At 47.4% G+C, this 15,099-nt stretch overlaps 1 protein-coding gene across 3 annotated transcripts in view; it reads right to left on the bottom strand.

Annotated features, from left to right (window-relative positions):
* LOC132805563 (regulation of nuclear pre-mRNA domain-containing protein 2-like) overlaps nt 1–10,523 on the bottom strand; it is an 80,382-nt gene extending 69,859 nt beyond the window's left edge. Inside the window, exon 1 of one of the 3 annotated variants that reach the window (XM_060820689.1) lies at nt 10,185–10,523. In XM_060820689.1, the coding sequence (XP_060676672.1) occupies nt 10,185–10,464 (280 nt within the window). In that variant the 5' untranslated portion in view covers nt 10,465–10,523. The remainder of the gene's footprint in view (nt 1–10,184) is intronic. The other 2 variants (XM_060820688.1, XM_060820690.1) reach the window with 2 other exon arrangements.
* Between the last annotated feature and the right edge of the window lie 4,576 nt (nt 10,524–15,099).

The raw sequence follows: 15,099 nt of genomic DNA, 5'->3' as shown, positions 1-15,099 counted from the left end.
AAGATTTACAAGGATTCTGCCAGGGACAGGTTGAATAGACTTGGGCTGTTTTCCCTGGAGTGTCGGAGGCTGAGGGGTGACCTTACAGAGGTTTATAAAATCATGGGGAAGTCCAGAACTAGAGGGGCATAGGCTTAGGGTGAGAGGGAAAGGATATGAAAGAGACCTAAGGGGCAACTTTTTCACACAGAGGGTGGTACGTGTATGGAATGAGCTGCCAGAGGAAGTGGTGGAATTTGGTACAATTGCAGCATTTAAAAGGCATCTAGATGGGTATATAAATAGAAAGGGTTTGGAGTGGTATGGGCGGGTGCTGGCAGGTGGGATTAGATTGGGTTGGGATATCTGGTCGGCATGTCTGTTTCCGTGCTGTACGTCTCTATGACTGTTAACTGAGCAAGCCCCAGTTTAATTCTCAGCCAGTAGTTAGCTAATCTCAGCTAAGCAGCTTTTTGATGGGGTGGGGAAACGGGTACTAAAACAAGCCTGGTAACAAAATGGATGTTAAGGCCATAAGAAATAGGAAAACAAGAAGGCTGTTTAGTCCCTCAAGCCTGCGCCACCATTCGAAAGGATTATGCTTGATCCAAAACACTGACGTCCATTTTCCTGTGTTTCCCCTTAATCCTCGATTCCACTATCAAGAATCTATCCCAGCCTCAAATATTTACAAGATCTCTGCACTGCAAGAGATTCCAAAGATATTCAACACTCAGTCAGAAGAAATTCCTCCTCATCTGAATCTTGATTGTTGTATGAGTGATGAGAATATTACCACACAATTATAAAGTCCGAGTTAACGTTTTGAGTTGAGTGGCTGTTCTGAGAAAGGGTCACTCGACCCGAAACGTTAACTCTTATTTCTCTCCACAGATGCTGCCAGACCTGCTGAGCTTTTCCAGCAACTTCTGTTTTTGTCTCTGATTTACAACATCCACAGTTCTTTCGACTTTTGTGAAGTCCCCATAGGAATGGAGGCAACCCTTTCACAATTTCCAACTCAGCTCCTTTCTTCAAATCCAGAGCAAGAGGCCATTCCTCAACCTAGCCAGCAGTTCAGGAATTCTCAAAAACTATGCTGAAGTTCTCCTCCCACACAACCCCCATATTTCTTCAGGTCACGAGCGAAATCCATCAATCTCTACTTTAGTCATACACAAAAGACCAGTCAACTGTTGTCTGGTTTTATGGAAAAACAGAATTCTGCTGCACCTATGCATTTAGAAACAGTGATGAAACTGCACACAATGTAGCAGGCCCACTTGTTAATTTCTAGATTGTTGTGGGGGTTCTCAGAGGATAAATATGTTGGGCTGACAAAGAAATCATGGAATAATAGAGCAAAACAACACTCTCTGGAGAACAGTATAAAAGGTTTCTCTATTCTCAGGAGCCTCCCCAGTTTTAGACTCTACCACCACACCCACCCCTCTCTTGTACCCCCAATGCCAAGGGAAACTTTCCTCTGCATCTACCCTGCCCATCCCTTCAAGTACTTTGTACATTTCAATGAGATCATCTCTCAGTCTTGAAAACTTTTAAAAATACAGGCCCAGTTTGCCCAATCTCTCTTCATGGGACAGACTTGTCACGCCAGGAACAAGTCTGGTGAAACAAACACACAAATTGCCAAGGAAACTCAGAAGAGTCACTGGGCCAGAAGGATTAAAACTCTGATTTCTCTCCACAAAAACCTGCTGAGTTTCTCCAGCAATTTGTTTTGGATTTCCAGTGACCACAGTTTTTTGCATTTTTTTGACAAGTCTGGTGAACCTTTGTTTCTCTCTCTCTCTCTCTCTCTCTCTCTATGGCATTAATATCCTTCCTCAGGCAAGGGGACTAAACTTCCACATAGTACTCCAGCTGTGGTTTAATCAAGGGTTTGTACATCTGAAGCAAGTCAGAGTTACTCTTGGGTTCAGATCCTCTTGCCTCCAACATGGGGCGATTGGTCTTCCTCTCTGCTCTATTGTGATTTGTCTCACAACCCACATATTTATTCTCTGAGCAACTCAGCAACAATCTAGAAATTAACAAATTGACTTGTGACACTGTCTACAGTTTTATCACTGTTTCTAGAAGCATAGCTGCAAAATTCTGTTTTCCTATAAAGCAAGCACTATGTCCGGTTTTCTGTGTACCTTCATTTAAAATCAGTTACCTTCTTTAAATTCTTCTTATTTACTGACAGGGAAGCAACAGACTCAAGTTTCAAAAGATTGTAGGCCGTAAAAGGAAAAGGATGGGTGCAGGCTTCTGCACGGGATAGTGGGGGTAGAGTATTTTACAATGAGCTGCCTGGGACAGAATGATGCATTACAACATGCCCTCCAGTTTAACATCATAAAGATATGGAGAATGTGAAGCAGGCTCAAAGGGCTGAATGGCCGATACCTGCTCCTATTTCCTCTCTTTTGAGAAACTGGAAAGGAAATCCAAAGTGGTAGTCTTGTCCATGAAATTCTACTTTCTTTATGCATATGATCCGTTATACCTTAAGACTATCACAGGAACAGAAGGGAGCCATTCAGCCCATCAAGTGTGCTCTCCTATTCAATGGACACAAGTACGATCTGATAATTCTTACTCCACTTTGCTGCCTTTTCCTCATATTCCTTGAATCTCTTAACAAGTAACAATGTCTATCCCAATCTTGAGTATACTCAACCAGCCAGCCTATACAGCCCTGTCTGTGGTGAAGAATCCCACAAATTCAGAAGCTTTACCTGTTTTAAAGGGGTGACTCCTTACTCAGATTATGCCCTCCAGTCCTAGACTCTTGACTTGCCCCCACAGAAAAATAACCTTACCAGCTCTACAATGTCAACACCCCCACCCCGAAGATGTTTCAACAACACTGACTCACTTTTCGAAGTTCTAATGAGTACAGGTCCGACTTACCCAGTCTCTCCTCACAAGAAAATCCCTCCATAACCAAAACCAACTTGGTGAACCGGGATTAACCCACTTCCATAGACAATTAGGCCCAAACTATTCAGAGTATTCCACCTGTGTTCTGACTAGTGCCTGATATAGTTTTAGCAAGACTTCCCGATTTTAATACTCCATTTCCTTTGAATGAACGGCCAACAGTTCATTTGGTTTCCCCATCACCTGAATGTTGATACTAGCCTTTTTTGTAATCCATACATGCTCCCAAATCCCTCTGTATTGCAGATTTCTGGGAGCTTTCCCCATTTCAATAATATTCAGCTCTTCTAACCCTGTCACAGTGCATAACCTCTCATTTTCCATGTTACTCCTATCTGCTAGGTTTTAGCCCATTCGCATCATCTCTGTATCCCTCTGGAGAGTCCATGTCATCCTCATTACTTACCTTCCCACCTACTCTTGTCACCTGCAAACTTGACGATAGAATATTCACGCCTATTGTCCAAGGCATGAACATAAACTGTAACAAATTGTGGCTCTAGCAGAGATTCCGGTGGCATTCCACTAGTTACAGGAATCCATCCTGAAGATGATCCCTTTGATCCACCTCTCTGGCTCCTATAACTTAGGCGACCGTCTATCCATACTAATGTACCACCTCAGGCACCACAGGTTCTCACGTTATGCAGTTTTACGTGCAGTACATGATCAAATGCCTTTTAGAAATCAAAATATGTGACCTCTACCAGCTCCCCTTTATCTATCTTGCTTGTTATTTCCTCAAAGAACTTAAAATACTTCAAAGCAGCTAAGAATGCACCCAACTCCCTAAACAACAATGTCATCATAATGAAACAGTTAAGAGAAAAAAAAGAGATTACAGAATACTGTTCCACCCAATATTTTCAATTTGCACCCCTCCCCTCAGAAAGCAGAAAACGCACAGGGAGCAAAGGGCAGAATGTCAAGCCCAATCCTACAAACAAACATCACCAATTTGCACTGAATACAAGCTCATAGTGTATTTTTAAAACAAAAATAGTATAAAAGTGTGCAGAAAAGCTGCATGCCAGGCTATTCCCATACAAATAACTCTTCAGAGACCAAAAGGCATATCACTATATTGTCACAAATCCTGAAGGCCAATAAGGGTAGCTGAAATGAGGACATGCTTTCCATTAAAATTGCTGAGAAGATGGATTTATTTTAAAAAGACAGAGGCCTAATATTGAAAAGGGTTCCAAATGAAGTTTCAAAACTCAGCTAGATACACAGAAGTTAGGGAAAAGTTGATTACAAATACTCATCAATATGCACGAACACACAAACGTCTGACACAGCAATGACATGGGGTCAGTTAGCTGGATGGCTAGTTTGCAATAACATCCAAGATGGCGGCAGAGAAGCAGCACAGCATGAGGGCTCCTGCCTGGACCTCATCTGCTCCACCTGATTTTACTTTGTCTTCCCCTTCCTTCACAGCTTTTGTGTTTCTCTTAATTTAATCAATTGCCCTTTTGTGGAGAGATCATGCCAGAGCGGTGCGGGACAGTGAGAGCGAGACAGCAAGTCCAACGTGGGCGAGATGAGCCCAGCGCAGCAGCAGAGGTCCCATGGCAATTACGGCAGCAACAAGAGCAGACTGCCTGATGTCTCCAGGCATCTGCAGTGGCATCAAGCACGGGAAGATCAAGCCCCAGCATGGATAGATTGAACCCTAGTGGGGAGTGCAAGCCCAGTATGGCTAAGCACTTGATGACTGCAATGTTTAACTTTTAACTTTATTTCTCTACTTCATACTACGTAGTACTTTAATAATGTTGAACTTTTAACTGTATTTCCTTAGTTTCCTACTTTGTATCTATGATTTTACCTTTTACCCAAGATGGTGCCAGGAATGGTGGCATTATATACTTTTCACTGTACTCCTGTACTTGAGTACCCATGACAATACATTCTAAATCTAATTCAGAGCAATGCAAACAAGTATGGGTTCAATTCCAGCCGAGGTTACCATGAAGGGCTCTCCTTCTCAACCTGTCCCCTTGCCTGGGAGTGTGGTGACCCTCGAGTTAAACCAGCAGACATCTCTCTATATCAGGAGAACAGTCCTATGACCTGGTAGAACTGTGGTGACTTCTTAGAGAGCAGACCCAGACTGAGCTTCCACCTAACCCTTACCTCGGGAGGAGAACAAGCTAAAGGGAGATTCAAATGACAACAGAAGAGAGAAAAAAAATAGAAATTGCTGGTAAACCTCAGCAGGCCTGGCAACACCTGTGACAAGAAATCAGAGTTGATGTTTCAGGTCAAGTTATCCTTCTTCGGTTTTATTCAGCATAAAGGACAAGCTCATCGCAGAAAAACACAAATAAAGACAGAAAATGCTGGACAAACTCAGTATTTGTGGAGAGAAAACAGAGTTAAAAGGGTTCAGAAAAGATTTACAAGGATGTTGCCAGGGTTGGAGGGTTTGAGCTACAAGGAGAGGCTGAACAGGCTGGGACTGTTTTCCCTGGAGCGTCAGAGGCTGAGGGGTGACCTTATAGAGGTTTATGAAATCATGGGGGGTATAGGATAAATGGACATGGTCTTTTCCCTGGGGTGGGGGAGTCCAGAACTAGAGGGCATATGTTTAAGATGAGAGGTGAAACATTTGAAAGGGACCCAAGGGACAACTTTTTCTCACAGAAAAAGTGGGGTGTGTATGCAATGAGCTCCCAGAGGAAGTGGTGGAGGCTGATACAATGAGAACATTTAAAAGGCATTTGGATGGGGATATGAATAGGAAGGGTTTAGAGGGATATGGGCCAAGTGCTGGCAAACAGGACTAGATTAATTTTGGATACCTGGTCAGCATGGATGAGTAGGACCAAAGGCTCTGCTTCCGTGCTGTACATCTCTCTGACTTTTCAATTCTGCTAAGACTCCTCAGAATCCAGCTGATTGCAGGAACTCTCAGTTTGCCAACTTGCAGCTCAGAACTGTTCCAAAGAGGAGTCAGATTGGACACAAAACTTTTCACTTGGTTTCTCCTTCCACAGATGCTGCCAGACCTGCTGAGTTTCTCCAGTACTTTCTGCTGTCATCAAAAGGTGGTACAATATTTGGCAGGAGTAGAATGAGCAAATGTGTGGTGGAAGAGTTAAGTTTTGAGATTGCTGACAGGAAGAGGCATGAGTGGTCATGGTTGGTAAAAGAAAATTAAGGTCTGATGGCAATGTTTTGCCATTGGTAATGGAGTTTAATGGGTCAAGGACAATTCAGAAGAGAAGATTGCAAAGATATGTTTGAGAGAACGTACGCAGTAATTTGCAAATGACAGCAAGCACTTAAAAGTCGAGTGTTCAGGAAATGAGGAGCGAGTAGGGAATCAGTGAAGACGGATGATACGCAGCCACAAGTACCTGCCTTCACTGGAGCAAAACAATTTACCACAACCAGGCCAACCAGAAGACAAGACTGTAGATTCAGACTTTCAAAGAAACCTACACATCCTAATTCCTCCGCACATTTGATTTTACCAAAAGTCCTCTCCGTGAATCCCGGGAAGAAACTCTGCACACATTCTGGAGCTGCATACTGCAGCAGTGTACACATTATCACAGTGACTGAAGAAAGAAAAACATTCTTTCCAATTGGTCGTCTTTTTGTTTCATGCTAACATGCATTTCACTGAGAGCTGATACAATTGCCGGCTGTTGGAAATCTAACTCTGACTTCGCGCACACTGAGCATTTTACATTTGGAAAAACAAAAAAAAACAGATTAGATTCCCTGCTGCAAAAGAGGTATGTCTTTCAGTTTAGCATTGGGTTTTTGGGAGTTGTGTAATGAAAGTGCCAATCCAAATCTAGCAATTGCTGTTCACTCCTTTACACTTCGAGGAACTTGGACCTTTGTTTAAAAGATTGCCAACAGCCAGGTCCTAGAAGGCAAGAACAGAAATCAGAGTGAAAGGCCACATTACCCATTGTGGCTAGGTGTTCTTTATAGGAAATGAGTGTCTTTCCTTTTATACTATTGGAGAACTTTCCCAATTTATTCTATTCCAAACCCTTGCATTGCTCCCAAAGAATACTAAATGTGTCAGCTCTGGCTCAGCTAGTAGCACATTCAGTTTGGAATTATAGGATTGTGGGTTAAAGCTCTACTCCAGTGCCTGAGGCCAGGTTGTTGTTGAGACATTATATCTCCTCAGTTAGAAGTAAAAGGTCCTGTAGCATTATTTCAAAGAGTGCAAGGGAATTCTCCCCAGTTGATAGCTATCCCTCAACTAACACTACAAATTGATGAGCAGTTTATTATCAAATTGTTGCTTATAGCAGCTTACTGTGTGCAAATTAGCTACCCTTTTCTCCCCCCACCTCTCGTTTTCCAACAGTTACTGTACTTCAGTGACTGTAAAGTGCTTTCAGCCATCCAATGATGCAAAAAAAAATACAAAGCTTTTTGAGTTAGGGTACAAATCCACTGGCAGCAAGCATCTGGACTTGATACATACACTCAACTGGAAAGTATTACAACACTCTTCAGATGAAGGGAGGCATCACAGCCAAGTTCTCTTTCAAGGTCTGTGCCCACAGACACCTGATCAGCAAGAATCACTGAATAAGTCTTCTCTTCCGCTAGCATCGATACTAAAGTCAACTGTAGTCTTCCACTGCACTACCCTCGTAACAAGATTCTTCCAATTCCCTTGGGTGAAAAGTGAAAAAGTGACCGGCGCTGAGAAATCTGCTCCAAATTCTCATGTTGGACATTACAATCTGTCCACAGTGCATAATTCTGTGTATTCAACCATGGCAACTATCTACAGCATTACATCGTGCTGTTATTGCACAGACTCACTGAGCACACCGGTAACACGTTTTCAAACTGATGTAACAACACACGTCTTTGAACTCAAGTCGCACCCATCACCGCCAGCAGCAACTGTGGTCCAGCTTAAAAGGCACTCTCCAAAGGTGAATTTCAAAGACAAACTCTTGGACGTTAAAACCACATGTTTTGTTCAGTCCAGCATGGCACCCGCACTAACGTTTCACAACGCATTGTGCTTTCCTGAAATCTGAACAGTGGCAAAGGCTATTTTCATCTACTCGCTACTGGGTGTGCAACTTGCGGTCAATTCATTATTAGTGACATGGGGCTGTTTCTGAAGAAACAAAAAGGGAGATCAGAGAAAGAGCCTATGAAGAACACCTCAATTGCAGTGTGACAAGGTATGTGGAAGATTGAAGTACGACATGACGTATTTTTGATCAAGCCGCTCTGTCTGAAAGTACGGCAAAAAAATTAGCCTACTTCCCATGGAGTATGAAAGGACATGTCACCCTAACCTATAAACATGCATATCACTATATAGCAGTGTGGCCACCGCTTAAAAGGTACTTTTGAATGGGTTTAATGCCTTTAATCCTCAACACGCAGGTTTTTTTGCAGCCATGCTAACACCAAAGCAAAACCACGAAAGTCACACACCAGCAAGACCAGTTAAATAAATCACAGGTCATCCTGCCACACACCTTCACAAGCCTGGTCCATCTACCACGGAAAAACTCAGCAGGAAAGGCAGTATCTATGGAGAGAACACAACGTCCAATGACCCTTCTTCAGAACTGACTCAAAATAGTAACTGAGTTTTTCGCTCTCCACAGATGTGGACAGACCTGCTGAGTCGCTCCAGCAATTTGTTTTTGTTTCAGATCTTCAGCATCTACAATTCTTTGTTTCGTATTAGTGCTGACCAGACTCTCAATATACACATAGAACACACAACACCCAATTCAAGAAAATGGAGAAAATAATAGAACTTTTTAAAACGGAGCGAAACGGCTTGTTTGGCAACAACCACTAGTGCGACACTACAAATCAGTTTACAACCTAACAATGTAACAAACATGCACATTGTAGGGAGAGTTCTGCACATCCCACCACAGTGGCAGAACCACAAAACACTTGTATCTCTGGACACTGCACTCAGAAGCAAAGCCATTAACAAAATGTTATCATTTCGGTTTCCTCTATCACCAACAATTTCTGGCATCCATCCATTTTTTAAAATTCTTACTAAGTGTTGTTTCCACAGCCATTTATTTACCCCGTGCACACCAAGGACATATCCTTCTTGAAACACAGCCACACAAAAGTTTGTGTAGTACTAATCAGCCACGATATCACCCATACACGGTCAGTATTGCAGAGTTCAAATAACTCCAGAAAATCAAGATGCCTTTCAACCTGACCTGTCTCTTCACATCCACTTAGTGAGCCCAAGAGTGGAGCTGAGAATTGGGGCGGGGGGAATCCAAACATCCTGAAGTCAGGTAAAGCAGTAGATTGGCAAGTCAATTTCAAAATGTTTTAGCTCACCCTCAGAGATCAGATTGTTAAATTCAAGGTGGGAGTGGCAAGAAGGGCAAACTTTGGACAGGGGTCAGGTTATTAAATTTGGATGCAGCGGTGGGGGGAGGGTGTGGACTTGCAATCCTTGGAAACCTGGTCAGGTTATTCAATTCAGGAAAATGGGGGAAATAACTGATCTGGGGACGGGGGTGAGAGAATGACAGCCGGTTGGGGGAATGGGAATAACTGAGTGAGAATAACAGCCTGGGGTGGGGGGTGGGGAGAGGGAGAGGGAGGGGGTGGGAAGGGGGGGGGAGAGGGAGAGGGAGGGGGTGGGAAGGTGGGAAGGGGGGGGAGGGGGGGGAGGGAGACAGGGGAAATGACCAGTTGGAGGCAATAATAACCAGTCAGGGCGAGCGACTAATAACCAGTCAGGAAAGACAATAACTGTTCGGGAGGCAAGAGAATAACTACAGGGGTGGGGGTGGGGGTGAGTGATTGGGGGTCGTGTGGGGGGGGGTGAAGGAGTTGGAGGGTGGGGGTTCAGGGTGTCGGAGTTTGAGGGCATGCAGGGGAGTGGCAGTTTCAGGGCACGGGGGTTGAAAAATAACTGGTGCGGCAGAATAGTAGCTGAACAAGGAGCAATAACTTAATTGGGGAGGGGGGGTGTAATAATTGAATGGGGGGCAATAATAACTGGTCAGAGTGAAGGGTCAGTATTAAGTTGATTGATCTTATCTGGTTTTGTGGGGGGGGGGGGGGGGGAGAAAGGGTAAGAGGAAGGGAGAGAAATACCATAAAAACGTTTGTTCCCAAAACATGACAAGATGCTGGGCATTGCAAAAATAATAATAAACTTTGCTGGGATGTAGAGGTGGAGGCGTGGCAGAATAGGTGCGAGCCCCCGTGTGCAGGTGGAGACTACAGCCAGCAAGGCCACTCACATTTCCTCATGCACTTCATCCAGTGCTTGACGATGGAGCTGTAGTGCTTCTTGTTGTCCAGGATCCAGGACGACAGGCCCTGGATGCCGTCCATCGTGTTGGTGACCGTCAGCAGCTTCTTCTCCAGCGCGGCCTCCAGAGCGGCCAGCGACGAAGCCGGGCCGCCCGGGATGATGGAGGAGGTGGAGGTGGAGGAAGAGGAGGCCGCAGAAGAGGAGGCGGACGACGAAGGAGCGGCCACGGCGGGCCCTCCCGTTCCCGCTGCTGCGACAGCCGCCATCTTGCTCCCTCCGCTCTCGCTGCGCGCGTGCGCGTGTATGCCCCGCCCCCCCAAGCCCCAAGGGCGCGCACGTCCGCGCTCACGCGGCGACGCAAAATGACGGAGATTAGAGGGGGGGCGGGCGGACGAGCACGCAAGGGCAGCGTGGATACCGCACGCCGTGAGGTGCACGTGACCTCCGAGGAGACGGAGCGTGCGCGGCCTACTGTTGCGCCCCACGTGACACCACCCCCTCCCCCTCCCCCAGCAGCGACGGTTTCTTTCTCCCTCTGATCGCTTCACTTCCCCTCCCCCCAACTCCGATCTGATTTGACTAACAGTCGGGGGAGGGCGAGAATGGAAGGTAAAATGCTGGAGAACACCTTTCTTATGACACCCCCCCAACCCCCTCACTGTTCTCCCTCAGACGCGAAGACACGGGGTGAAGGGGGGGTGGGCTTTCCAAAGCCGTTAAGGTGGCCGTTCCAGCCCCGCCCACCACAACATCCCTGGGGCGCACGCGCGGAGATCGAGACCACGCCTCCCCGTCACCAGGCCGCGCCTCCCCCTCCGCTCATACCACGCCCAATTCCAAGAAACCCCACCCACACATCACGCCGTTTTCACTCAAGCTCCGCCCCTCCACGTTGACACCGCGCCCACTCACCTTCGAGCCCCGCCCACTCACCCTCGTGACCCTCCCACTAGCCCTCGAGCCCCGCCCACTAAACCCCGTGTCCGGCCCACTAACCGTTGAGTCCCACCCACTAACCCTCGTGACCCCGCCCACTAACCCTCGAGCCCCACCCACTAATCCTCGTGCCGCGCCCACTAACCCTCGAGCCCCGCCCACTAACCCTCTAATCCAGTCTCGCCCCCTTCGGCCTTTTTTCCCCCAATTGTCCCCGCCCCCTTCGCCCTCAGCACACGCCCACTTTCCAACAGCCACGCCCATTCGCCCTCTGACGCACGCCCCTTTTCAGCAACCCCGCCCCTTTCCCTTGAGGACACGCCCTCCTCCAACAATCCCGCCCATCTCAGTTCAGGGCACGCCCACTTTCAACAAACCCCTCCCCCTCTCAGAACACACCCCCTTTTCGAATCATAGGATCCCTCCTGTGAGGAGTCCATTCGGCCCATCACGTTTACTACTGACCCTCCAAAGGCATCCCAACCAGACCCAGCCCACCATCCATAAGAGCATAAGACATAGGAGTGGAAGTAAGGCCATTCAGCCCATCGAGTCCACTCCGCCATTCAATCATGGCTGATGGATATTTCAACTCCACTTACCCTGGGCTGACTGTGTGGAGTTTGCACGTTCTCCCCGTGTCTGCGTGGGTTTCCTCCGGGTGCTCCGGTTTCCTCCCACAGTCCAAAGATGTGCAGGTCAGGTGAATTGACCATGCTAAATTGCCCGTAGTGTTAGATTAGATTAGATTAGATTTACAGTGTGGAAACAGGCCCTTCGGCCCAACAAGTCCACACCGACCCGCCGAAGCGCAACCCACCCATACCCCTTACCTAACACTACGGGCAATTTAGCTTGGCCAATTCACCTAACCCGCACATCTTTGGACTGTGGGAGGAAACCGGAGCACCCGGAGGAAACCCACGCAGACACGGGGAGAATGTGCAAACTCCACACAGTCAGTCGCCTGAGTCGGGAATTGAACCCAGGTCTACAGGCGCTGTGAGGCAGCAGTGCTAACCACTGTGCCACCGTGCCGCCCTATGTGCCACCGTGCCGCCCTAGGTTAGGGGTATGGGTGGGTTGCGCTTCAGCAGGTCGGTGTGGACTTGTTGGGTCGAAGGGCCTGTTTCCACATTGTAAATAATCTAATCTTTACCCGCATTCTCCCCGTAGCCCTTAGATTCTTGATGTCACGAGGAATTATCAATCTCTGCCTTGAAGACATTTAGCGTCCCGGCCTCCGCTGCACTCTGTGGCAATGAATTCCACAGGCCCACCACCCTCTGGCTGAAGAAATGTCTCCGCATTTCTGTTCTGAATTGACCCCCTCTAATTCTAATGCTGTCCACGCCGCATTAGCCCACATTTTATCATGACCCCTTTCCACGTGGGATTTGAACCACTGGCTGATGTTAAAACATCCCAGCGCATAGTTTTCACAGACCAGCTTCCCAAAATGTGATCAATATCCACGTGATTGGTTGAAGTGCTGGATGAGAGATTAACGGTCATGCCATGCCGACCGTGCCTGCTCGAGTCGAGAACGTGGTGCTGGTAAAGCACATCCTGACAAAGAGCATACGCATGAAACGTCAATTCTCCTGCTCCTCAGATGCTGCCTGAGCAGCAACACACTCAGAGTCTGATCTCCAGCACTTACTCTCTCCCTTCTTCAAAATAAGGCGGTGAAGGGCTCATGCCCAAAACATCGATTCTCCTGCTCTTTGGATGCTGCCTGACCTGCTGTGCTTTTCCAGCAACACATGTTTCAGCTCTGATTTCCAGGATCTGACGTCCTCACTTTCTCCGCGAAATGATCAGCCAACCATCCCGACGATAAGATACCCACCATGGACAATTCAGTGCTGAACCTTCAAGAGCTGCACCTCCGACAGTGCGGCGCTCCCAACAGTGCAGCATCCCTCAGCACCGACTCTCCGACAGTGTGGCATTCCTGCAGCACTGACCCTATGATAGTGCAGCACTCCCAAAGCACTGACTGTCCAACTGTGAGGCTCTCCCTCAGCACTGACCCTACAATGGGGTAGCTTCGCCAAAGCACTGACCCTCCAATAGTGCATAGTATCTGATAGTATCCACTCCCTCAGCACGGACCCTCTGTGCAGTAGAGCACTCCTTCAGCACTGCCCTCGGACAGTGCCCACTCTGTCAACACTGCCTATGACAGTAGCTGCTGCCTCAGTAGAGGCCCTTGGGCAGTGCAGCATTCACAAAGCACTGACCCTCCAACAATGCAGCACTCCCCCAGCATTTACTCTCTGACAGTGCAGCACTGAACCTCCAACAATGCTAACTCCCTCAGAACTCATCCACCAACAGTCCAGCCCCTGCCCCCACCAGGGTGGCACAATGGCTCAGTAGCTAGCATTGCCACCTCAGCACCAGGCTCAATTCCAGCCTAAGGTGATGACTGTATGACATTTACACATTCTCTGCATAGCTGTGTGGGTTTTCTCTGGGTGCTCCAGTTTCCTCCCACAGTCCAAAGATGTACAGGTTAGGATGGATTGGCTATGATAAAATGCCCATAGCCTCTATACAAATTAGCCATGGGAAATGCAGGGTTATAGGGTAGGGAAATGGGTCTGAGTGGGATGCTCTTCAGAGGGAGGGTGTGGACTCAATGGGTCGAATGGCCTGCTTCCACACTGTAGGGATCCTGTCAGGGCTGACCCTTTGACTGTGTAGTGCCCCATAACTCGGTTATTGTACAACTGCCAATTCAGCTTCGAGTCCACAAGCATGATGGGACTACTACTAACTGACACGATGTAGACAAGATTTCAAGGCTGGGGGTATATGCTTAGAGTGAGACAAGACAGACTTAGAAAAGTCACTGGGGCATTTTTTTCCTTCTCCTCAAAGAGTGGCCCGTGTCCAGAGTAAGTGGAATATGGGCCAAAAGCAGGCAGGTGGGACTAGTTTAGCTTGGGATTATGATTGGCCTGGACTGGTTGGACTGAAAGGTCTGTTTATGTGCTGTCTGACTGGCTCACGGACGAGGATCGGGTTAGTTTTAAAGTTGCCTGGGAAAAACAGTTCCGTTTTCTAAAATCTAACAGAAGCAAGCATCAAGCTGATCTGCGTAATTTCCCACAGGCGCTGGTATTTGTTTTGCAGGTTAATTCATTCCGGTCCACCCGATCAGTTTAGTCTTTCCAGCCGTGACAATGTGATGCCCTGCTGCCTCCACCATGAATGCAGCACTCACCTAGCTCGACACAGGCCGGGTGTATTGCAAAGATCGAATATGCTGCTCAGTGGCGCAGGCAACCATGCACAGATTGCTGTCAGGCACAGCCACCTGATGGGAGTGAAAGGGCCTGAGGGAGAGGCCAGCCATGATCCAAGGAACAAGGAGATGAGGAGTTTCCAGGGTCGAATGATCTCTCCGCTCTCCCACGCTAAGAGTACAGTACAGACCCCAATGACAGAGGCCACCCAGACAGATGTGGAGCTGTTCAGGAATGTTGAAAAGCAAGGATGAACGGCAACTGCAGAAATTTGAGAGCGCATCATGGAAACCAACTCTGGACTCCACTGCCACTTCTCATTGTTGCGGAAAGCCTGCCAACAAAGACCACTCTCCCACCCCGGTAATGCTCTCTTCTAACCTCATCAGTCTGGCAGAAGATACAGAAGCTTGAACACGCACTAACAGATTCAGGAGCAGCTTCTTCCCTGTAATTAGACTGACAAATGGATGGATCGCACTTCAAGTGATGTTGATCTTGCTTTGTGCCCCTCCTGTGTAGCTGTAACCCTGTGTGTCTCGCTCTGTCCAAGCTCCCTAGGATCTCCATGTCCCTGTTTGCGACGATCTGCCTGTACTGCTCGCAAAACAAAATCTTTCACTGTACTGGGGCACACATGACGACAATAAAATGAAGAGGCAATTGCTACATTGCTGCTGAGGACACAGACTTCAGAACACTGCACTG

This window comes from Hemiscyllium ocellatum, chromosome 50, assembly GCF_020745735.1.
Source record: "Hemiscyllium ocellatum isolate sHemOce1 chromosome 50, sHemOce1.pat.X.cur, whole genome shotgun sequence".
Taxonomy (NCBI): Eukaryota; Metazoa; Chordata; class Chondrichthyes; order Orectolobiformes; family Hemiscylliidae; genus Hemiscyllium; species Hemiscyllium ocellatum.
This window is presented reverse-complemented; position numbering and strand designations above follow the sequence as displayed.